This window comes from Mastigoproctus giganteus, chromosome 5 (genome assembly GCF_048544385.1).
Source record: "Mastigoproctus giganteus isolate SK-2022 chromosome 5, ASM4854438v1, whole genome shotgun sequence".
NCBI classification, from domain to species: domain Eukaryota; kingdom Metazoa; phylum Arthropoda; class Arachnida; order Uropygi; family Thelyphonidae; genus Mastigoproctus; species Mastigoproctus giganteus.
The window spans coordinates 90,985,109-91,010,036 of record NC_143579.1 but is presented as its reverse complement, the minus strand read 5'-3'; the positions used below and the strand labels follow the sequence as shown (position 1 = coordinate 91,010,036).

The 24,928-nt window shown below is 36.9% G+C and overlaps 1 protein-coding gene across 1 annotated transcript in view; it reads right to left on the bottom strand.

Moving 5' to 3' along the window:
* The window catches only part of LOC150085555 (sister chromatid cohesion protein DCC1), a 300,470-nt gene that overhangs the window by 260,579 nt on the left and 14,963 nt on the right, over nucleotides 1–24,928 (bottom strand). The window contains exon 2 of the mRNA XM_090373339.1: nucleotides 11,461–11,622. Coding sequence (XP_090229465.1) covers nucleotides 11,461–11,622 — 162 coding nt within the window. The remainder of the gene's footprint in view (nucleotides 1–11,460; nucleotides 11,623–24,928) is intronic.

Genomic DNA, 24,928 nt, shown 5'->3' with positions numbered 1-24,928 from the left:
ATTGCTGAATTTCCCCAAAGATCGCAAATGTTAGAGACCAGAAAACCCTCGCAATCGGGAAACCCAAAATTAGGATGATTTGGTGCATTGTCTAATACCAGGACAGCTTTCTGTGGCTAGCCCAGTCATGCCAGATGTTGACATACTGAAGGCACAAATTTAGTTCTAAACAAACTGGAAAATATCTCTCTATCTATCCAGGTTGGCTTATTATTGTAGTATTGAACAGTTAAATTTAATATTGAAATTATTGAGAAAGCCCATGGTTTTTTTTGCCGTTCCAACTATGTAGTTTCAAAGAATGAGACCCGGAAGCATTATCACAGCAAATAACTGTCAATCTTTGCATTTTATGTACTGGAGCTTTTACCCTGGTTTCGTAAGCCAAAGCTTTTGACGGAAGACATTTCCAGTACAATCCTGTTTCATCGACATTGTAAATTTACTCGGCACAAGTTAATTGATTTCAATAAATTTTTGAAACTCACTGGGCAGCCGATGCATCATTACATAGTTTTTCACCTTGGGTGGCAATCTCATGAATGCCGTGCCTCTGTTTAACTACCCAAAAGATGCATTAAAATCACCCTGAAATTTTAATTTGTCAAAAAAATATTTTACCTTGGCTGCTCAGACTGTCCCAGAGACTGGAATGCCTTCTGCTCTGTTGGCTAAACCACAACACCACTGCCTTGTTGAGGTCCTCGTATGTAGACTGTTTCATTGTTTTTCTGATAGTCGTCATGCCTTTAATGCTATCAGATATGCCCACAAAATCTAATATCTTTCCTTTATTTTTTACAGTCATGTATGGTTATAATGGTTCATTATAACCATTATAACCACCAAAATTATAATGGTTCATTAAAAATTTAACAGAACAAACTAAACAATTGTTCTCTTTCTATTGTTTTTTTTGCGTGGTTATTGTTTTGTTCTTTTCTTTCTATTGTTTTTTGCAGATTACGTAATGTCTTTGGCTACGACTGCAAAGAAAAGTAGTAAAGAATTCTTTGCTTATATTAATACTGGAAGCGAAGGGATGACCAGTATTGGAAAATTTGATATGAATGACAAAAGTTTTAATTATCCTAAACATTACAAAAATCTCCCAATCACAACTTATAATGCTGCTTCTTTTATTATTTACACCTTTCTATCCATTACTTGAATTTTATGATTTTCGGTGGATATTTTTTTTTTTTTTTTTTTTTAATTTGGAGTTTGGAAGTGTCCAGATTAATCCGACCCCAGTAAATCAAGAGTCTGCTGTATATTGAAATGTGCTTTCATTACGTAGTTTTGTACTTGTATGCAGGTTGTAGAAATTCTTATGGTGTTATAATAGCATTTAATTTTGTTATGTCATTAATTTAAACATGTTAAAACCTTTGTGAAAACAGATTGCCTTCTCTTTACCTTTGATAGATGACCTTGTCATCTATCAAAGGTAAAAAAATTTTAAAAAAAGTGCAACAAATAATGCTAAAGAGGTGCCAACTGGAACCTGCATAAAACAAAAAAAAAATAATAAAAAATACAAAAGTTAAAAAAATTTTATCTTCTTTTTTCATTATGTAGTTTTAATCTGTTTTTTGTGCTTGCATATAGCTTGTAGTTATCACCTCTTTAACATTATTCACTATTCTTTATAGTAATTCCTAAATGGTAACAGCATTTAATTCTTCTGCATTATTAATTATTACACTATATTTAATTTACATTTTTAAATCTTTTCAGTGGGATCAACTGATATGTTTAACAAATACAAATACCAAATGAGAGCTTGTGAGAAGTTATTCTAGCTGCTACTTTGCTTTTTTATACAAACAAAGAGATGGTTTTTTCATTCAAGGTTTAGAAAACCAAAATGGATGTCAGATTTCAGAGAAGAAAAATTCGTGGAAGAATTATAAATTCTCAGGGCAGAGGATCCCACAGCAAGTATGAATCAGTCTGTAATCAGGTTTTCAGGTGGTTGTGTGTGTGTGTGTGTGTGTGTGTGTGTGTGTGTGTGTGTGTGTGTGTGTGTGTGTGTGTGTGTGTGTGTGTGTGTGTGTGTGTGTGTGCCCACACAAGGTAGATTACGTAATGTCTTTGGCTACGACTGCAAAGAAAAGTAGTAAAGAATTCTTTGCTTATATTAATACTAGAAGCGAAGGGATGACTAGTATTGGAAAATTTGATATGAATGACAAAAGTTTTAATTATCCTAAACATTACAAAATTTTCGTATTCTATTTATTTTGGATGTAAAATTGGTGATCAAGACAAACCTTGGGCACCTCACAAGTGTTGCATTACCTGTACGACAAACCTTAGGAAGTGGTTACACAGCATTACCTTTTGCAGTCCCTATGGTTTGGCGAGAATCACATTAATGATTGCTACTTCTGTATGACAAATATATCTGGTACATCTAAAAAAAGCAAACACACTATAATATATCCAAATATACCTTCTGCAATTTGGCCCGTTCCATACAGTGACAATTTGCCAGTATCAGTGCCCTCAAAACTTGGGATAACTGTAGTGGAGAAGATAATAGTGATCAAGTTCAAGTTAAGGATTCCCCAGAAGTGAGGTACATTTAATCAAATAAGAAGCTTTAAAAACCAGAAGAAGCTTTAAATACCAGTTTAGAAAAAACTTTTAATATTGGATAATTCATTGAAAAGGCCTCTGGTGTCAGGAACTCTGTAATTCATCTGTAATGCCACTAAATAACACTGACTCAAATCTATAAAACGCTTTTATTATGATAATATAAAATAAAATAAAATACATGCGTACTGGTCGCATAACCGTATATTAAAATATTAAAACAAAATAAAATAAATGTTATATAACAAGAATAAAATACAATAAAATATATAAAATTAAAAGCGATAAAAGTTGTTTAAAATCACTAGAACCAATAACACAGGAGCTTTCGGCAGCAGCAGCCACCTTCATCAGCTATAGTGATTGCAGGATAACTGACAATCTATATGTACCACATACGTCTCAGCAGGTCTGCGAAATGAACTATGGTGTCTGCACACGGTTCACTTCTTGTGCATTGGAAACAGAAACTGGACGGGTCTCTTCATAGGATAAAGGCTTCAAAGAGTGGATGAATGCAACAGCCCTTATCCCTATTAAGACTGTAGTGCTTGGACAAACATATTCTTAAACTCTCCAGCCATTTCTGGTTCCAAAAGCCACATGCCTTATCCACGATCACGGCTTCTTTAGCAGTAATGCCATGCCCAGTTTCCCAGGCATGTTTCGCTACAGCTGAACCTCCGTAATTTGCAGTCTTAAGGGCTCTATTGTGTTCCCCCAAGCGATCCCGCAGTCTGTGTTTCATTTCTCCCACATAACACCCCCCCCCCTCACAATCAGGACACTCGATTTCATATATGACCCCACTAGTGTCATTACTTGCAATAGGATCTTTAGTGTGGACACTACTGTGTGCAGCCTCTGACCTGGCAGCTGCACACAGTGTATCTTATGTAAGGTACAGGAAATGGGTTCCGAAATGCTCGGATAGTAGGGGGATGTATGCGGTGGAAACAGGTGTAAAAGCATTCCTGCGACTGTTGTCCATACCTCTTAAACACCTCTCAATGGTGCTCTGTGGCAACCGCACGTTACTAGTTCTGCTGTAACACGTTTAATCTCATCGCCTCTCTCTTCAGACAAGGAGCAGTAGGACCCCACCCTTTCCATTAAAGCCTTAACCACACTACTTTTGTGGCAACTGCCCTGAACTGTTTTGAAGTGTGTGTATTGGCCCAGACACATAGGTTTTCTGTAAACCTTAGTTTTCAAGTGTTGGCCTTCTCTGTATATACACACACACATCTAGGAACAGAAGGGCCCCCCTGCTCAACCTCCGAAGTAAACCGAATATAAGGCGAACCGCTATTCAACCAATTGAGTATTTTTATTTAGTGTCCTCTTTGTATCACCGTGAACGTGTGATCAACATATCTCTTCCATGCACGTATTTGGGGAGGACTAGAGCTCCCCAACATCCTATCTTCAAATTCTTCCACAATTTCAGAAATTATGTATTACTGAAGCAAAGCAGAGGCAACATCTGAGGTTTGTGCATTGGTGCAAAACTGATTTTCTTCCGTATGGCTTTAGAGTGCAGTTACCATTTCAAGACAGTCGGCTAAAGCAAGCTACTACCAGATAAAAGTGGTGGGTATCTGGATCGGTAAGTTACCTAAAGATCTGATGTATACCGGGAGGTATAAAGAAACGAGTTCCAGGCGTTTAAGTGAATGTTTGGAATTAGTGCATTGGACACAGGTATCCAGAACAGTGATGGCCAAAGCTACCCGGATCTCGGATGAATATAGACAAAGGCAAGTGAACAAATATAATAGATTAAGAGAAGAAGCCAGGGGGGGAAAGTAATGTAATCACTGGAGGCGAGTTCATTCATAACCTGAGTGATAAGGAGTTAACAAACGAATAGATAGAATTATTAAATCTAGGCCCCAATTTCAGTTTAATTCCTCATAGGCTCCCCATAGCAGATATTGCAATGGGTACAGAGAGAGCTGTGGCCAATTTGCCTGAGGTCACAGCTAATGAGATCCAGATTAGGACATTGTGCGCATTAGGTTCAGCATGCAAAGCCTGTTCCAATTTAACAGTTGCACAAAGAAAAGCATTAAGAGAATTAAGACAAGATGCTAATATTGTAATACTACGTGCGGACAAGGGTAGATCTATGGTAGTGCTGAACAAAGATGACTATCAGGAAAAGGCCCTTAGTTTACTGAATGATAGATCTACGTATAAGATCATTCGTTGGAATCCCCTGAGCGGACTAGAACAACGAATTAATAAGTTGGTCCAGAGTTGTCATAAGGCAGGAAAAATATTTGAGGAGGTTTCCTGGAGGTTGCATGCATCGGGCTGTCACTTACCTAGATTTTATGGTGTGCCTAAATTGCACAAGGCTGGGGTACCTCTCAGACCCATTGTGTCGTTTATTGGCAGTCCGACGCATGCACTATCCAGATGTCTGGCTGAATTTGTATCCCCCATAGTAGGACACTCGGATCATACTATTAAAAACAGCAGGGAATTTGTACAGTTCGTCTGTTCTCAAGAGGTAGAAGAGGGTGAGATTATGGTATCCTTTGATGTCGTTTCTTTGTTCACATGTATACCTGTCAAACATGGCTTGGATTGTGTGCGGAATGCTTTGAGTAGGGATGGTACTTTGAAAGATAGGACAGGCCTAAGTGGTGAATATATTTGTGAAGGCGTTGGCTTATGTTTATCTAGTACCACTATGTTATTCCAAAAGGTTGTGTACCAGCAGGTTCGCGGAGTGGCCATGGGTTCACATATTAGTGCAATTATAGCCAACTACCATGGAAGAATTTGAGGGTAGGATGTTGGGGAGCTCTAGTCCTCCCCCATTACGTGCATGGAAGAAATACGTTGATGACACGCTCACAGTGATACAAAGAGGACACGAAATAGAAATATTCAATTGGTTGAATAGCGGTTCGCCTTATATTCAGTTTACTTTGGAGGTTGAGCAAGGGGGAGCCCTTCCGTTCCTAGATGTGTGTGTGTGTGTGTGTGTGTGTGTGTGTGTGTGTGTGTGTGTGTGTGTGTGTGTGTGTGTGTGTGTGTGTGTACAGAGAAGGCCAACACTTGAAAACTAAGGTTTACAGAAAACCTATGTGGCAGGGCCAATACACACACTTCAAAACAGCTCAGGCCAGTTGCCACAAAAGTAGTGTGGTTAAGGCCTCAATGGAAAAGGTGGGATTCCCACTGCTCCTCGTCTGAAGAGAGAGGCGACGAGATTAAACGTGTTACAGCAGACCTAGTAATGTGCGGTTAACCCCAGAGCACCATTGAGAGATGTTTAAAGGTATGAACAACAGTCGCAGGAATGATTTTACACCTGTTTCCACCACATACATCCCCTACTATTCAGGCATTTTGGAACCCATTTCCTGTATCTTACTTTACTAAGATACGGGAAATACGATAGTGTATATATACAATAGTGTATCTTGCGTATCTTACGTAAGATACACTGTGTGCAGCTGCCAGGTTGAAGGCTGCACACAGTGTATCTTACGCGATAGTTCATTTCGCAGACATGCTGAGATGTGGTACATATAGATTGTCGGTTATCCTGCAACCACTACAGCTGATGAAGGTGGCTGCTACTGCCAAAAGCTGTTGTTGTTATTTGGTTTTTAGGAGCATTAGCAACTAAGGCCATATTGCTCCGGGGATATATGGTGGTCATTCCCTGACCTTTCCGCATCCTCCGTATTTGGTGGGCACGGGCTCGAACCCCGGTCTAATCAAGAAGCATGTGCTACGCTCAACTTTTGCTCCTGCCCACCTGGCTACGGAGGCACCGCTACCGAAAGCTCTTGTGTTAGTGGTTCCAGTGATTTTAAACAACTTTTATCACTTTAATTTTATATATTTTATTGTATTTTTTTCTTGTTATACAATATTTATTTTATTTTGTTTTAATAATTTAATATACAGTTATATGATCAGTACGCATGTATTTTATTTTATATTATCATAATAAAGGCATTTTATAGATTCGAGTCAGTGTTATTTAGTAGCATTGCAGATGAATTTTAATATTGGAAACTATAGAATCCATTGAAAAAAAAAGAGAGAAATTTCAAATTTCAGCTCTTGATGCCATCCGATTCATGAGCATGTATTTTATTTTATATTATCATAATAAAGGCATTTTATAGATTCGAGTCAGTGTTATTTAGTAGCATTGCAGATGAATTTTAATATTGGAAACTATAGAATCCATTGAAAAAAAACAGAGAGAAATTTCAGCTCTTGATGCCATCCGATTCATGAGCATGGCTTGGGATGTCACTTCACAGATCATCAAAAACTCTTTCAATAAGGCAGGACTAAAGCACACAGAAGTCAATTATTCCATTAACAATGTGATTGAAGAAACATAACTTGGATACTGGGTTGGCATGTGTGGACAGTTATAAGACCATGGACAACAACCTTGCGACTGCCAAAATGCCAACTAATGAGACACTCTCAATGTTACAGAAAAAGACTTTGGTCCAGTTAATGTTGGGTCGAGTGCAGAAGCACAAACTGCTTTAAAGACTATTTCTATGTTTTATGAAGCCAATGAAATCGATCCCATTCGATTTTATCTCAGTAAAATAAAAGACACTGCTCACAAATTTCACCTTAAAAGAAATTTGAAACATGAGTTGGAAGACTTCTTTAAAAAATAAAAACAAGACTTTTTAATAATTAAATTATTTTCCTTTTGAATTATTCATACAGTGCATAAATATATCAAATAAATTGTTAATTGTGTAATTATGAGCTATGGTTGTTATTCGTTTTTATCTTTTTCTTAAGTACCGTATATATCTGAGTGCATGTAGTGAGAAACAGCAAAAGTAACATATAGCTATAATAATAAATATAACAAGTAAAACGGTAATAACAAGCAATATTCTTCGGTCCCTTGAATCTAGTTATAACCAAGTTCTACTTGTAGGTTAATTTTATACAAAAATAACAATACAAGAGATTGTATTGTTATTTTTGTATAAAATAACAATATAAGAGATTTATCAACAGCGACATCCTCCTGTCAAGCATGGATGGCCACAAATTGAATTTCTTCTTCTCATACACTAGATTGGGCTAAAATTGCACCTTTTTTACTTCCTCAGGCAACTAGTTTCAGTGGGTGTTTCTCCTTTTAGCATCCATCAGTTGTCAGCCATCATACTGATATTCCAGTCCTTTTGGTAAATGTTTTCCATTTCTTTCATATTCTGATGGAATCTTCCCTCTGCTCTCCCCACTTAAACCATCTAAATTTTCTGGAAAATAGTTGAGATGAGAGTACAAAAAGTGTATCTTAACACTCATATTGCAGCCTAATTTTCTGAACTTATGATAGTCTCATAATCTGGGTGTTTATTGTTTCCCAAAAAATTACACACTACATTTTTAAAGCCAGTTCAAACTTCTCACCAGTTTGATCCATACATTCTTCAAATACATTCTTCAAATATTCTTCACAGCCTAGCAGCAGCTTGTGGATTTGAAGTCTAACTAAAATTCCTGCTTTGGTTTTTTTCATCTGTAAGCAATGGAAATTTAATTCAAACATACTTGAAACAATTTTCTTCTTAATCGGGGCATGGATGAACTGTTTCAATAAACCTAGCATTATATGCAGAGTACTTTGTTTTCTTCTGCCAGTGGATCATTCCTCCCAATGTTCACTTCTTGTTCGACAATCCCATTTGCACTGAAAGCAAGGCATTTTTGTGTAACCAAGTTGTTACACAAAAGTTATTGACTAATCTCCGCACATTAGCCAACCATGATGCTTATACTGAATTTTTTTCAAAAGAAGATTAACATTTTCATACTTTTCTTTAAGTGTGCTGAATGGGCTACAAGAATAAATATATATTTGTTTACATTACAAAGGCGAACTACTTAGAGGCTCTGCTTTGATTAATCAATAAACAGCCTCCAAAAAAGTTCCGAAAAATTACAAAAAAAGTTCATAACTGCAGAAATGTTGTTGCAATATATTGCCCACACTCACACCTGGCAACAGCAAGTTCGCATGGAGGTTTGTAAGGAGCTGCAATGAATGTTATTAAAGATGGTGAGCTTCTGTACAAGGTGATAAGGGCAGATGACACATGGCTTCACCATTTTGACCAAGAGAGTAAACAACAAAGCTCTGTTTGGAAGTCTACGTCATAGCAACCACTGAAAAAAGCAAAAGCTGTGGCTTCTGCCAGAATGGTTATGGTCATTTCTTCTTTTTGACAACCAAGAAATGGTTTATCAGCATGTTGTGCCATAACATATGGCTGTTATGGAACCTTACTACAGAACTGTACTGCACTGCACTGAACACTTTGCAGGATCACATTCGTTAGAAATTACCACAATTGCACACAGGTGGATGCTGCATTATGACAATGCAAGACCTCACACTGCTCATACTGTCATTGAGTACTGAGCCAGCATTCATGCCAAATATGTTCATCTGCCCTACAGTCCTGACCTTGCACTCTGCAATTTTTTTTTCATTTTTCCAAAGTAAAAGGAGGGGCTGCAAGGAAAACATTCCCAGTCATCAGAAGACGAAGTAAAGACATGGGAGGCAATTCTACACTCATGTCAAAAATGGCTTCAACCATTTTTTTTTTTGGAGAATAGCAGAAATGTTGCAGTTAGTGCATTTCGCCAAACGGGGACTATTTTAAAAAGGACCATTCAAATAATGATTAGTAAACATATGTTGTGAAAAAAAAAAAAATTACGATCATTCTTTATTGAACAGCCCTCACATCATTTATTTTTTTATAATTTTTTATCATTTATTTCTCTATACATTAAAAAAGTTTTCCTCCTAGTGATTTAACCCCAGGGCTCACATCTGGTGAGTATGGGCTTGGCAAACCCAGGGTACTGAGCTGGATATCACCATTCTTCTCTTTCTTGCTTTCTTGGTGATTCCCTTCTACTTCTGACTCTCTCTCTCTCTCTCTTTCTCTCTCAGGGTAACATGGGAATTTTTTTTTTTGTTGGTGCAGCATAAGCGTCAGACTTCCTTGCACCATATGGCTAATAATAATAATAATATTTATTCGAGCCAATGGTAGAAGGGGCAGGGCAATTACGTCACTTATTAGAGCCAATGGGAGAAGAGGGAGGTGCAATTACGTCACTACAAATGTGCAAATAACAATTACATAGGTCATTTCCTGATTAGATTTCGATCAGTGCGTTAGTATATTATTATAATATTATTATTATACAAATAATAACGTTATACAATACAAAACTATACAAATATTTACAAAATATTAAACTATTTACAATCGTACTTCTACTTTTGTTAAATGGAAGGCACATAAATGGGTTACTGGGCAGAATAAGACACTTGCTGTTGACAATGTATAGTGCGTACGTGAGATGCATGCCAACATTCGTCACACCAAGACAACTGCCTTCATAATGTTCATCAACCTTGTGCATGAGCTTCACTGTCTAATACATGACCACGTTTGGCATTATTTGATGTTCCATTGTAATGTTTTTTTGTATATTAATAAGAAGGTTTGTTTGTTTGTTATTTGGTTTTAGGAGCATTAGCAACTAAGGCTATATTGCTCTGGGGATATGCAGTGGTCATTCCCTGACCTTTCCGCATCCTCCGTATTTGGTGGTCATGGGCTCGAACCCCAGTCTAATCAAGCAGTGCGTCATCTCCAGCCATTTTGTAAATATTTTAAATATTTGTATAGTTCGCAAATATTTTAGTCCTACTCTTCCAATCTTTCTCATGCATTATGGAACCCGAAGCAAAAGGCCTTTTCCTAAGTGACCTATGTAAACACAGATAAATAATTACATAGTGATATTTATTCGACCTTGAGAATGCCACATGGTGGGGTAGCCAATGGGAGAAGAGAGGTGAATGGCAATATGTCACTACAAATGCATAGGTAAATAATTACATAGGTCATTTCCTGATTAGATATTGATCAATGCGTTTCAACAGATGTGTCTTTTATGTAGAAAAGATTTGACTTACTCCATTATACCTCTACATTTTACAATGAAAAGGGTGCACTGGGGTTGATAAGCAAAACGAGAAGGGGACAAAGCCTGCAGTTTCTTATTATTTTTTAATTTTTTATTTTTTGGGTGCACAAAAGTCTGTGGCTTACTTGCACTAAATGGTGAATACTATTACTAACTCACGGATGCATTGATGATGGAAATATATATGACTATTTAATGATTAACTTTAAACAGTCACATGTTACCTTACACAGAAAATGCTGTTATCCAATAATCTCAATTTGCAAGGTAGAGTAGCACATCCCATGGCCAATTTATTAATGAAAATAAGTAGATTTTTGCATAATTTTTTAATAATTACAATTTTATCATAGTTTATTTTATAAAAAAACAAAAAAACTATGTTATTGCAAAAATATAAAAACGGTTACATTCTACGTTATGACAGAGTTATTCACCATTATAAACCTGGAGAGTTAGTAACTAGGATATTACTATAAATACCAATAATGCTTCACATACCACAAATGTCTGGTACTTTTTAAATATCATTATATGATTGTGGGTCTAAATGAAAAACACTTAAGGTGCCAAAAGAAGTTCATAAATGAGTCACAGTTACCACTTTTAAAATGATGCCATCTTCGGGTGGAATCATGACACGTAAAAAGAAGAAACTAATGCAATTGTGTGAGAAAATAAAAATGTCATATTTTTCAACTATAAACTATTATGACCATTACTGAAAATCCAAATGTTATATATATAAATATCTTAATTTTAAACCATACAAGTATCTTCCTATTGTTTGATACTCTAATAAAAATTTATAGCACTTACTTATCTCCCTTCAAAAGACTAGCCAGAAGACCAGATTCCACCTCCAACAGTTTTATGTCATCATTCAAGTCATTTGCCATATATAGTGGCTGTGTAACAGATATCAAATCTGATTCATCCAACTTGGCCAAAATAACCATATCCTGTACCTCTTTAAGGGTCCTGAAATAATATAAAATATTTATCTTGTACTATTATTTGAATATACTCAAAGAGCATGTGCAATAGCACATGCTCTTTGAGTAGACCAGGATTCAAGACCCTCACTGCAAAATACGGTCCATCGGCCAACCCGCACTGACTAGTGTGGCAAATTATGATCCATTTCCCTCAAAATTAATCGTTGTGGGGGCTTCCATCCTGCAGTGGATTGATAATGGCTGCATTTACCTTTTTATATTTTTTTTGTTTGGATATAATAATAATAATTATTTTCAAAAAATTATCTGCAATTTAGTTTAATAATCCCTTTAAAATAATAATCATTAAGCACAATTCTTAAGCTGCATTAAAGCTGAATTAGGAGTCCCCCAGGGTTTGGTGTTGGGGCCATTGTTGTTTTCTATATTTATCAATGATACTGATGAAGGTATATCAGGCTTAATGTTCAAATTTGCAGATGATACAAAGGTTGTCAGGGTTTTAATGACAGTAATGACGATACACTGCTGCAACAGGATCTAGAAAAGTTAGGCAAATGGGCTCAGAGGTAGCAATTGAAGTTTAACATTGACAAATGCAAAGTATTGCATATGGGTAGCAGTAACTCCAGAGTAATGTACCAACTGTGCGGTACTACACTCACGGTAGTGGAGAATGAAAAAGACCTGAGGGTAATTGTGAAGTCAGATATGAAGTTTTCAGAGCAGTGCAGACAGGCTGCCAGAGCAGCTCATGGGGTCTTGTCAATGATATACAGGAACATTGCTAGCAGGGATAAGGAGGTTATTATCCCTTTGTATAAGGCAATGGTCATGACACACCTTGAGTACTGCCTGTCTGGAGGCATCATTTTAAGAAGAATGTAAAGCTGCTGGAATCAGTATAGAGAAGGACAACAAGATTGGTGAAGGGAACAAAGGGGGGTGCTTTTATGAAGAAAGCTTTAAGTTCTATAAAACTACGGCATCTGGAAACTAAGCACCTGCGAGGTGATCTGATTGAAGTACAGTCATCTCTCAATTTGTGTGGGGGTTATGTTCTGGGAAAACACAGTGCAGTCTAAATTCACACTGTGAAACGTAGTTTATATGACATAATGAGGGTTTTGTACCTGTAAACAAAAAAAAATAAATAAATTGAAAAAAATTGTCTTCATTTGGTAAGAAAAAATTACAAACATGTCCATAAAATTAATCTTACTAATACGCACCTCTATATTTTTAATCTAAATTTAATCTAAACATTGCTTTGTCAATGTTTTCCTGTGATACACTTGCAACAATATCCGGCACTTTTTTGGAAAAAAGAGCTTTTTCTCTATAAATTTCTTCATAAGGAACTAAAACTAATGATAAAGTTCTGAGAAATTTTAAACTCCTCTTCAAATTAGGATTCTTATCCAGAGCTTCTTGGTTAAGCTGATTTGCAAGTCTTAAAAACTTAGCTAGTCTCTTTGCAGTCAAATTTTTGTGTGCATCTTCTTCGTTTTTATCATTTTTGTTATATTTTTCACATTGTGAAAAAATATTCTCCACTGATAATTGTTCTCTATGAGATTCAAGGACTTCTGCAAAATCTGCTGGTTCCATTCTTCAAATCCCTCTCTGCTAATCATTTTGCCAATTCTCACAATCTCAACAAACCTATGGAATCTCGACCATAGCATCTTTAAGTGCAGCTTTGTGGCCAGCTTTATCCACACTGCATTCATTGTTGAGTTCTTAACTTCACCCCATGCAAACTCAATATTTTTTATAGCATCAAGAATGTTATAATTCCGGCAATTATCTCAAATTGAAAGACTACCTATTCCATCAGTAGCTTCTACCAATTGTAAAAAAGATCTTAGGTAAAAAAGTTTAAAGGAAGCTATAACACCTTGGTCCATCAGTTGAATTAACAAACTTTTATTCGCTGGAAAAAAGGTAACTTTCACATTTGGGTGCAGATCAGACAAATATGCAGGATAACTGGGTGCCTTGTCAAAAATGAGCAAGAGTTTGAATGCTATGTTCTTCTTCAGGCAATATCTTTTTGTTTCAATGCAAAATCAATTTAAAAACCAATCCTTGAAGATTTCGGCTGCCATCCAGGATTTTTTGCTCAATTTCCAATGAACTGGAAAGGAGCTTTTTGATATTCCTTTAAAAGCACGAGGATTTTCTGAAGTATAAATTAGAAGCAGTTTGCACTTATAGTCACCCTCTGCATTGCCACATAACAAAAGTGTTTACCTAACTTTTGCAGCTTTGAAACCTGGGGCAGTTTTCTCTTCTTTTGAAATGAAGGTTCGGCTTGGCATACACTTACAAAATAAGCCAGTCTCATCAACATTAAACACTTGACTTGCTAGATAGCCCTCAGTCGCAATAACCTTTAAAGTTTTCTTTTTTTAAAGCAATAACCTTTAAAGTTTTCGGATACAAAGAAGCAGCTTCCGTATCTATCCTGGCTGCTTTGCCTGTTAATTTTAGATTGTGAAGACTTTGACATTTTTTAAAATTTTCAAACAAACCCTTATTAGCCTAAAAGATGTGTGCATTGGATAGACTGGCTTCTTCTTCTTGTGATTAAAAATTTGCAGAGCTTTGGTGTGAATAATATCTGAACTGAGGCACATTCTTTTTTGATTAAGATCTTCTATCAAGAAAGAATGTAATTATTCAATTTTCTCTATTAATAGATTTTTCACTTTTGTAGTGATTTTTGCAGCCAACAATGTGGAAGAGATAACTGAATTTTTAATTTTTTCAGCATTTTTCCCTAATTCGTTGAATGTTAGATTCATTTATACTGTATTTCTTGGCCAATCTCACAACCTTTTCAGAATTTTCTTACTGATTTTTAATTTTTTCCTTTAAATTAAAATCTTTTTTTTTCTAGCTTTTTTCATTTCAGAAACTAATTAAACACACACTTTATACAGACAAGAAATATTAAATATTAAATCTGCAAAAGCAATGCTTACCGATTAAAACACTTTACCACGAAGGGGGTTCCCAAATTAGGAAGATGTCTAAATAAACAGGAAAAACACACCACCATTTATTGCTGTTTAGTTATAAGTATCAGTTTTGAATGCCTTTGCGATTTTCTAAAGCACATTTCTGGAAGTCACGACCATAAAACAATAAAAATAATTTGCACTTTCCAGGTTATTGGGCTTTTCTATTAGTGCAATCTGATATTAACGGGTAGTAAACTAGATATTATTGCATTTGTGATAATCCCAATAGCTGGAATTCTGTGGGAGTTTGTTATTATAGTGAAATGTGTTTCCCTTTCAATGAAATCTTCAATCATGTAAAAAATCATAAATAAATTTTCAAAATCTGGTCTTCATTCCTATTTTTGAAGCTTTGTAAACAAAAATCACAGTTAGCAAAACTTACCGCGCAATCTAAAATTTTGATAGTAAATACCTGACCGCAAAAAATAGCGAAACCGTGCAAATCGAGGGATGACTGTATATAAGGCTTTGATTGGTTTCAGCAAGCTCAATGCAGATGGAATTCTTCCTCTTGCTCAGATTACACACTTGAAGGTAAATAAATTCAAATCAAGGAATGACAGTTGCAGAATAGATGTGCAGAAATTTGTCTTTAGCGCTTTCATTGCTGAAACAAACTTCCCTCTGCCATTGTGGAAGTTGACAGTTTAAACAGATTCAGGGAAAAACTGGATAAACTTTTGTAGTGAATAGATAGGTGAAATGAGAAGTTTTTTTTTTTTTTTTGCCAATGCTGTATAAGCTTTCTTTCTTGCATCATATGCCACTACTAAAGATAATAAATTATCAGGCAACACAAAAGCTTCTGGTAATAAGATATCTGTAATCACATCACAAAGGAGATTAGGCAAGTGAAGGCAGATTATGCGAAATCTTTGGCAAAGGATACAAAGAAAAACAGCAAACACTTCTTTTCTTACGTAAATTCTAGAAAAAAGGGGATGAATCAGATTCGTCCACTTGTTATCAATGGTTCGACTGTTGATGATCCTACTCAGGTAGTTGACAAACTGAATGAGTATTTTGCATCTATGTTCACACATAAAGAATTCTGTACGGAAGTGGAGGCCAGAAGTTTATCAAACTCTAACAGAGAGTTAAATTATTTTGTAATAAATGAGAGGAAAGAGGATGAGAAATTGTTGAAGTTAAACATAAGAAAGGTACCTGGGGTGGATGGAATATATCCAATTACATTACGGGAGCAGCAAAGGAGATAAGCAAACCCTCAGCTATAATTATGAGAGCATCCTTGGATTCAGGGGAGATCCCCACAGACTGGAGATGTTGAAATGTATCCCTTATTCACAAAGGAGGGTCAAACGGTGACAATTAATTACAGAACTGATAGTTTAACTTCAGTTATGGGGAAAATAATGGCATCACTGGTTAAAGAAGCAATGCAGGATCTCCTAGACAAGACTGCAATTATAGTTCAGACACAGCTAGGGAAATCTTGTCTAACAATTTGATTGGATACTACTACGATGTGGTCACAAAGGAACTGGATGCTAAAAATAATTTTGATATCATATAATTGTATTCCAGGAATGCTTTCGATATTGTTCCACATGGAAGACAGCTGTACAAATTGGAGCAGTATGGCATTAAGGGCAAGTCACTGCTAAGGATAAAGGATGGTTGAGTGGGAGAAGACAGAGTGGTAATCAATGGACACGCATTTCATGGACTAATGTTATTAGTGGAGTCCTCCAAGGGTCGGTGGGTGATGGGCTCGTTGTTTCCTATATTCATCAATAAAAATGATGAAGGTATATCAGGCTTACTGTCCAAGTTTGGAGATTATACAAATGTTGGCAAGGGGTTGTTAATGACAGTATGCTACTGCAACAGGTTTTAGAAAAGTTAGGGAGATGGGCTGAGAAGTGGCAACTGAAAGTTAAACACTGAAAAATGCAAAATACTGCATATGGGTATCAACTGTGTCATACTACACTCAGTGTAGCAAAGAATAAAAGCAACCCAGAAGTAATTGTGCAGTCAGATATGAATTTCTCCGAGCAGTGCAGCCATGCTACCAGGACAGCTCACAGGTTTTTTTCAATGATATACAGGAATTTTGCTAGCAGGGATAAGGAAGCGATCATCCCTTTGTACAAGGCAATGGTCAGGCCATACCTTGAGTACTGCATACAGGTCTGGTGGTCACATTTTAGGAAGGACATAAGAGCTGCTGGAACGAGTGCAGAGGAGAGCAATGAGATTGGTGAGGGGAACAAAGGGGTGCTCTTACCAAGAAAGGCTTCAGTTCTGAAAATTGCAGCATATGGAGACTAGTCCCCTGCAAGGTGATCTGATTGAAGTGTTTAAGGCTTTGAATGGATTGAGCAAGCTCAATGCTGATAGGGATTCTTTCTCCTGCTCAGATTACACCCTTGAGTGGACATAAATTCAAACTGAGGAAAGACAGTTGCAGAATAGATATGTGGAAATTTGCCTTTAGCCAGCGGGTGTTGATTGCTGGAACAAAGTTCTTGCAACGTCTGCTACTTCTAAAACAAGTTAGTTAATGCAGTGTACTGATTAACTGATAACCAATGAAACGAGAATGCAGCTGTTCAGTGTTGTTTATTGATGCAGCATAGAAATCTGTAGATAAAAATGTGGAAGTAAATAGGAAGAAAACATAAAATCAAGAAATATAATAAACTTTAATTTGACTGTGATTTTACTATTTATGGCAATAGTAATAGCCATATAGAGCAAGGAAGCCACAGGCTTTTGCTGCACTGGCAAAAAAAAATAAAAGTAGATAAGAAAACACTTATTATATGCTTCACTCCTCACGCAGGCAAGTATCCAGTCAACCTTTGAATTTATTTAAACTGTCAGCCTCAACTTCATGTGAGGGCAACTTGTTCCAGCAATAAATGACTCGCTGACTAAAAGAAAACTTCCTACAATCTAATCTAAACCTCAAGCCCTGTAATTTGAATTTATGAGCCCTAGTCCTAGAATTCTTTATAACAGTGAGATTCCACCTTCATTCATTTCTCTCAGCTGTCTACAGAGCATTAGATTTGCCTACGGCAAGGTAAACTATCATGCCATGGATAAAACCTGGTACATCTGCCCAATAAATAAATCTATACACACAAAACCTAAAGGCGGCGGGAAAACTGAACATTTTCAGACTGACCATCACAGGATGTGGAGGTGAGGTACAATGATATTTTAATCTGATACATACCCGTAGGGCTTTGAATCTCCTATCACAGTTTGCTGTCACATACGTAAACCACCCTGTTTATTTAAAATTAAGTACATATATTCAAAAAAATTACTCTCATTATTCCAAATTATTCACCAAGTAATTACCTAAAGTTAACCTAGCAAAACTGGCCTAGCAAAAATGGGTATGTATAATACATTCCTCTAGTATGGCTATATGTCTACTCAAAGCCCCTGAGGAAGTAGCAGATGTATTGCCATGAGGGAGAATGTTAATTTTCACAAACTTTCACTAATTTTCTCCAATTTCTCCAGTATTCTCTAATTCCTCCAACTTTCTATAAAAGTGTCTAATCTTCTTTAAATCTGCATTAATTTTGTTGTTTTTATATGTATTTATGTTATATATTTATATATAAAGCTATCCATACCAGGGCTAGATTTATGTATAACAAGCGAGTTGGTTGAGGTCACTACAAACCTGATGCTCCCACTAGTACCATAATTTAAAAAGTAATAATGTATAAATAAGTTAAGTTCATATATATATATATATATATATATATATATATATATATACACACTAAAACCTGAATAATTCAGATTAATAAAGGAAAGGGCTAGTTAGAATTAGTAAAAAGTCTGAATTACAAAATATAACAATATAAAAAATATTTTCAAGTCATAATTTATAAAAACAAGAAATTTATTCATATTCAGCATACAAATATTAAATTGATATTAGGATATGAAACAGAAACAAGTAAGTACATTACTACTATAAGGACATGAATATGAAGAAAAGAAAAGGGAAATTTTATAAAAATATTAGTATTCAAATAACAATTGAATACAATAAGTTCAAATCAAATAAAACATGAATAATACGGTTTTTAAACAATAAACTTTAATTAGTGTTAAACATTGATAACTATAAATTTAATCAGACATACGCAGTCTCTTCTGAATACTGTCTTCTGAACTCAAATTCTCTTGAGCAAAGGTCCTATATAATATTTCATTCTCATTTCTCTTAAGAGTGTAAAATTCAATAAAAATCATGTTTTGAATTCCTTTCCAGAATTAGCAAATTTCATAGGAGAATCTTCTTTTTCTTTACTTCTCACTTTATCGACAGTTTTTTTCCCATTGAAATGCTGTGGCTATTTCTTCCATCACCATATGATAGCCACCCTCTACCTTTTTGCCAAAAACATAATCATCACTTAATAGCCTTTACCATTCACTTTTAATATATTAGTAATAGCTAAAGTGTTAGGGTGCACTCCTGATTCAAAAAATCTTTCCAACGTCTATAGTTATCCTCTACTAAACAACTTATTTTGAGATAAAATGAATCAATCGAATTTATTTTGCACCTATATATATGTTATATATTTTAATCATTTGCCACTGCTGGTCACTTTTTTAAATTTTTCTATCTTTTTAAACTTGGAATTAAAATCAAATCCTCCTGTATACTACCGTTCCCTACTAATATTCTCTAAATAATTATATATGCACAATATTTTCTGTTCTTATTTTGATTAAAATATGAGAAATTATGGAGCAGTGTGGCATGTAGGACAAGTTGCTACTAGGGGTAAAGTGATGGTTGAGTGGGAGAAGGCAGAGTGGTAATCAATGGAGATGTGCAAATGTACCCCCAAATTCACAAAGAGAGAGATCAAAGAGTAACATGAGTAATTAAAGACTGTTAGTTTAACTTCTATTCCAGGGAAAATAATGGAGTCACTGGTAAAAGAAGTGCCAGATCATCTAGACCAGGCCACAAAGTATAGTTTAGACACAGCATGGGCTAGTTAAGGGAAAAATCTTGTTTGACCAACATGATTGGACACTATGATGTGGTCAGACAGAAAATGGATGCAAAAAATAATTTTAGTATCATACACTTGATATTCAGGAAAGCTTTTGATAACATTGCACATAAAAGACTGCTGTACAAACTGGAGCAGTATGGCATTAAGGGTAAGCAGTTGCTATGGATAAAGGTATAGTTGAGTGGGAGAAGACACTGGGTGGTAATTAATCAATATTGCTCTTATTATTATTAGCCATACGGTACAAGGAAGCCTGAGGCTTATGCCGCACCAGCCAAAAAAAAAATTCCCGAGTTATCCCGTGTGTGTGTGTGAGAGAGAGAGAGAGAGAGAGAGAGAGAGAGAGAGAGAGAGAGAGAGAAATAGAAGGCATCACCAAGAAAAAGAAGAATGATGATATACAGCTCAGGACCCTGGGTTTGCCAAGCCCATACTCACCAGATGTGAGCCGCCTTCGTGGACGAACTACCAGTGGCAAATGATGCAAGAAAGAAAGCTTATACACCATAGCATCAGCAGAAAAAGAAACTACACCTTCCATTTCAGACATTCATTCCCTCCAACAGTTTGTCTAGTTCCTCCTTGAATTGACTTAAACTATCAACTTCCACAACAACAGATGGAAGTTTGTTTCAACAAACATCCAACCATTGGCCAAAGGCGAACTTCCACACATCTATTCCACAACCAACCTTCCTCAATTTGAATTGGTGTATTCTCATGTGTGTGGGGTCTGAGAAAGAGGAAGAATCCCATCAGCATCGAACTTCCTCAATCCATTCAAAGCCTTAAACACCTCAAATCAGATCACATTGCAGGTGCGCAGTCTCCAAATGCTGCAATTTGCAGACGTGAAGTCTATCTTGGAAAGAGCATCCCTTTGTTCCACTCACCATTCTCATTGCCCTCTGTACTTGTTCTAGCAGTTCCACATACTTTCCAAAATGATGCCTCGAGACCTGTAGGCAGAACTTCATTTGGCCTGGTCATTGCTTATACTATGGAATAATCACCTCCCTATTCCTGCCAGCAAAATTCCTGTATATCATTGACAAAACCCCATGACTGTCCTGGCAATACATTAGCATTAGTAAAGGCACATGATGCAAGAAAGCAAGCTTATATAGCATCAGCCAAAAAAGAAAAAAAAAAAACCATCTCATTTTACACAACCACTAGCTCCAAATGTTTGTCTAGTTCTGCCCTGAATCTATTTAAGCTATCGACTTCTACAACAACAGATGAAAGTTTGTTCCAGCAATCAACCACCCACTGGCTAAAGTCAAACTTCCACATATCTATTCTACAACTGCCTTTCCTCAATTTGAATTTATGCCCTCTCAGGTGATTATTCTGAGCAAGAGGAAGAATCCCATCAGCATTGAGCATGCTCAAACCATTCAAGGCTTTATACACCTCAATCAGATTACATCGCAGATGCCTAGTCTCCTAACACTGTAATTTGCAAAACTTAAGCCTTTCTTCGTAAGAGCAACCCTTTGTTCCATTCACTAATCTTGATGCCCTTCTCTGTACTCGTTCCAAAAGCTCTACATCCTTCTTAAAATGAGGCCTCCAGACCTGTATACAGTACTCAAGGTGGTGGCCTGACCATCACCTTAAAGAAGGGGATAATCACCTCCGTATCCCGGCTAGAAAAATTCCTGTATATCATTGACAAGACACCATGAACTACTCTTCCAGACCATCTCCACTGCTCAGAAAACTTCATATCTGCCTGCCCAATTACCCCCAGGTCCTTTTCATTCTCTACCACTGTCAGTGTGGTACCACAGAGTTGATACGCTATTCTGGGATTACTGCTTCCCATATGGAGTACTTTACATTTGTCAATGTTAAACTTCATTTGCCACCTCTCAGACCATCTGCTCAACTTTTCTAGATCCTGTTGCAGCAGTGTACTGTCATTAGTGTCATTAACAACCCTGCCAACCTTCGTATCGTCTGCAAACTTGGACACTAAGCTTGATATACCATCATCAATATCATTTATAAATACAGAAAACAATAATGGACCCAACACTGAACCCTGAGGGACTCCACTAATAACATTAGTCCACGATGAGCAGTGTCCATTGATTACCACTCTCTGTCTTCTGCCACTCAACCACACCTTCATCCATAGCAGGAATTTGCCTCCAATGCCACACTGTTCCAATTTGTGCAGCAGTCCATGTGCAACAGTATCAAAAGCCTTTCTAAGATCCAAGTATATAATATCAAAGTTATTCCCTGCATCCAGTTCTTTTCTGACTGCATCATAGTATCCAATCAAATTGGTCAGGCAAGACTTCCCCTTAACAAAACCATGCTGTGTCCGAGCTATAACTGAAGTCTTGTCCAGATGATCCTGCAGTGCTTCTTTAACAAGTGCCTCCATTAAATTTCCTGGAACAGAAGTTAAACTCACAGGTCTATAATTACTTGTGTCAGCCTTTGATCCTCCTTTGTGAATTGGGGTCACATTTGCACATTTCCAGTCTGTGGGTACGTCCCCTGAGTCCAAGGAAGCTCTAATAATTATGGCTAAGGGTTTGATTACTTCCTTTGCTGCCGCCTTTAATATAACTGGATAGATTCCATCCACCCCAGGTGCCTTTCTTGTGTTTATCTTCAACAATTTCTCGTCCACTTTACTCTCAGTTATTACAAGATTCTCCAGCTTACTGCCAGAGTTGAATACACCTCTGGCATTCCCCTTGCTGAATAACTCCTCATGTGTGAATGTCGATGCAAAATATTCATTTAGTTTGTTAGCTACCTGAGCAGGATCAACAGTTGACCCATCGATATCAAGTGGACCAATCTCATTCATCACCTTTCTTCTAGAGTTTACGTAAGTAAAGAACTCTTTGCTGTTTTTCTTTGCATACCTTGCCAAAGATTTCTCACAATCTGCCTTCGCCTGCCTAACCTCCTTTGTAACTTGGTTACAGATCAACTTGTATCTATCATAGGCTTCTGTGTCGTGTGTTAATTTATATGTATCCCATGCATTTTTCTTCTCTGCCATATGTCTCATTAGTTCATCTGACATCCATTTAAGCCTAAACCTTGAACAATATTTCTTAGTTGGTATGTAAAGCCTAGTAGCTTCCAAGATAAGTTCTTTGAATGCATCCCATTTGAATTTGCTGTTAGTAACATCATCAGTTGGTCTCACTGTATTGAATTTAAATACTATATGTCTCAGTCCATCGTAGTCGTCTTTACGAAAGCAATAACCCTTCCCTTTACCCATAATGGTACTTACCTCTTTGAGTAAATAACACTTCAGCACACTGATCACTGCCAGCTAGTGGTTCATTTATCTGCAGATTTTTAATGCATGAAGAATCACTACTGAATATTAAAATCCCCCATTATAAGATAATCTGATTTACAGGCCCACTAGCCGACCGGGCTAGCTGGATGGGTAAAATGCCTGCCTGGCAACCCAAAGGTCGCGGGTTCGAATCCCACCTCGGACTTGGATCACGGTAAAATGTAAAAACCTTGGGAGGTGCATTATGGCCACAGAAGCTGATGTGCCAACAACTAACAAAAAAAAAAAAAAAACTGACCCACTCTATTTCTCTGTACAGCTGTTTATTATACTCATCAGAATCATTAGGCCTATAACACACACCTACTCTCATTTTTCCTTTCCCAGTGCTTATGTCACACCAAAAAGACTCAATATTGCATTGTCCACCAACATCAATTGGATGCACTTCCTTAGATTTTATGTGGTTCTTAACTGACAGCATAACACCTCCTCCCTCCCTTCCTGTCCTGTCTGTCCTTTCTGTACACACTGTACTCCCAAAATTCCAGTTCTGCACTTCTTATATCTGTGTGACACCATGTCTCTGACACCATGTCATATATGCCTTTGATGTCTTGACTACCACTTCAAGCTCATCAAATTTATTAACTATACTCCTAGCATCAGTGTACATGCAAGTATACATGCACCTGTTTTTACTCTTAGTTACCCTAACACAGCCCATGTATTTACTTGTTCCGCTATGACTTCCTACAGTCCTGGAAATTCCCATTGCCTTGCTTTCCAGGCTGCTGCTCAATTGCATTTCAATAGAAGTAGTGCAAGAATCACTTTTCCTCTGCCAGTGGCTACTGTTAATCTATTAGTCTGTGTATCCCCCCAAAATAGCAGTTTTCCAACCCACATAACTCTGCCTCGACAGCATCAGCAAATATTCTTGCACCCTTTCTATTTAAGTGTATCCCATCCCTGTAGTAGCAGTCTCTCTCTCTCTCTCTCTCTCTCTCTCCTGCTAACAAGCACAGACCAGGCTGAGAAAAATTCTATCCCTTGAGCTTTGCACAATCTCTCCAGTGACGAATTGATCGACAAGGCTCTCATCATATACTCCCTGCTATCGTGTCTGGGTAGAATTGCAAGCACTTTCAAATTCAACCCTAACTCACTTTTTTTCAGCATTGTCTTGTACTTGTTAAGTAATTCTGCCGGTCTCCTACTCTTAAGATCATTAGTGCCAACGTCTACAACAATATCACCCATTGTGCCCTTAAAGGATGATATCTGCCCTACAACGTCTTCAACCTTTGCCCCTGCCAGACATACCCTGGTCCTGTTCCATCTATCCTTTTTGCACAATATGTTCCCCGTTTCCCTAATAATAGAGTCGCCTACAACTAGTTCCTTTGGGACCAGCACATTCTGCTTTGGGGGTTGCCGCTGTGTTGCGTGATATTCAAGTGCAAGCTCTGGCATTGATGTGGGCAGCTGAGAGCTTGATGGGCCCCTCAATTTAAATCCTTTGAGAACATACACCCTGTCCTTCAAGCTCTCATATAAGCCCATAACAATGCCGAGTTGGCACCTGACTTCCTCGCACTCCTTACATCGCGCACACACAAACATATTCCCCTTGACAATATCATGTCCCGTTCCTGATTGCTCCACAAACATCAAACAAGCAGCGCATTTAAATAGACTGTGATTCAGAGGACAACCGCCCCCCCCCCCCTCAGTTCTCCCCTGAGCCACAGCACTTCCACTAGTTTGAACCTTTTGCTTTGCTGCTCTGGTCTGAATCATGATTTCTATTCAAGTTCAATAAAATTCCAATAGAAAATAATTACCATAAACCTATATCTCAATGCAGTTTCAACACTATATATATGTATTTCGGTATTGAATGTTATCTCCGAGTTATGTTATATGACTTTCTTATCCCATCAACTTATATGTATTAATTTATGATGTTAC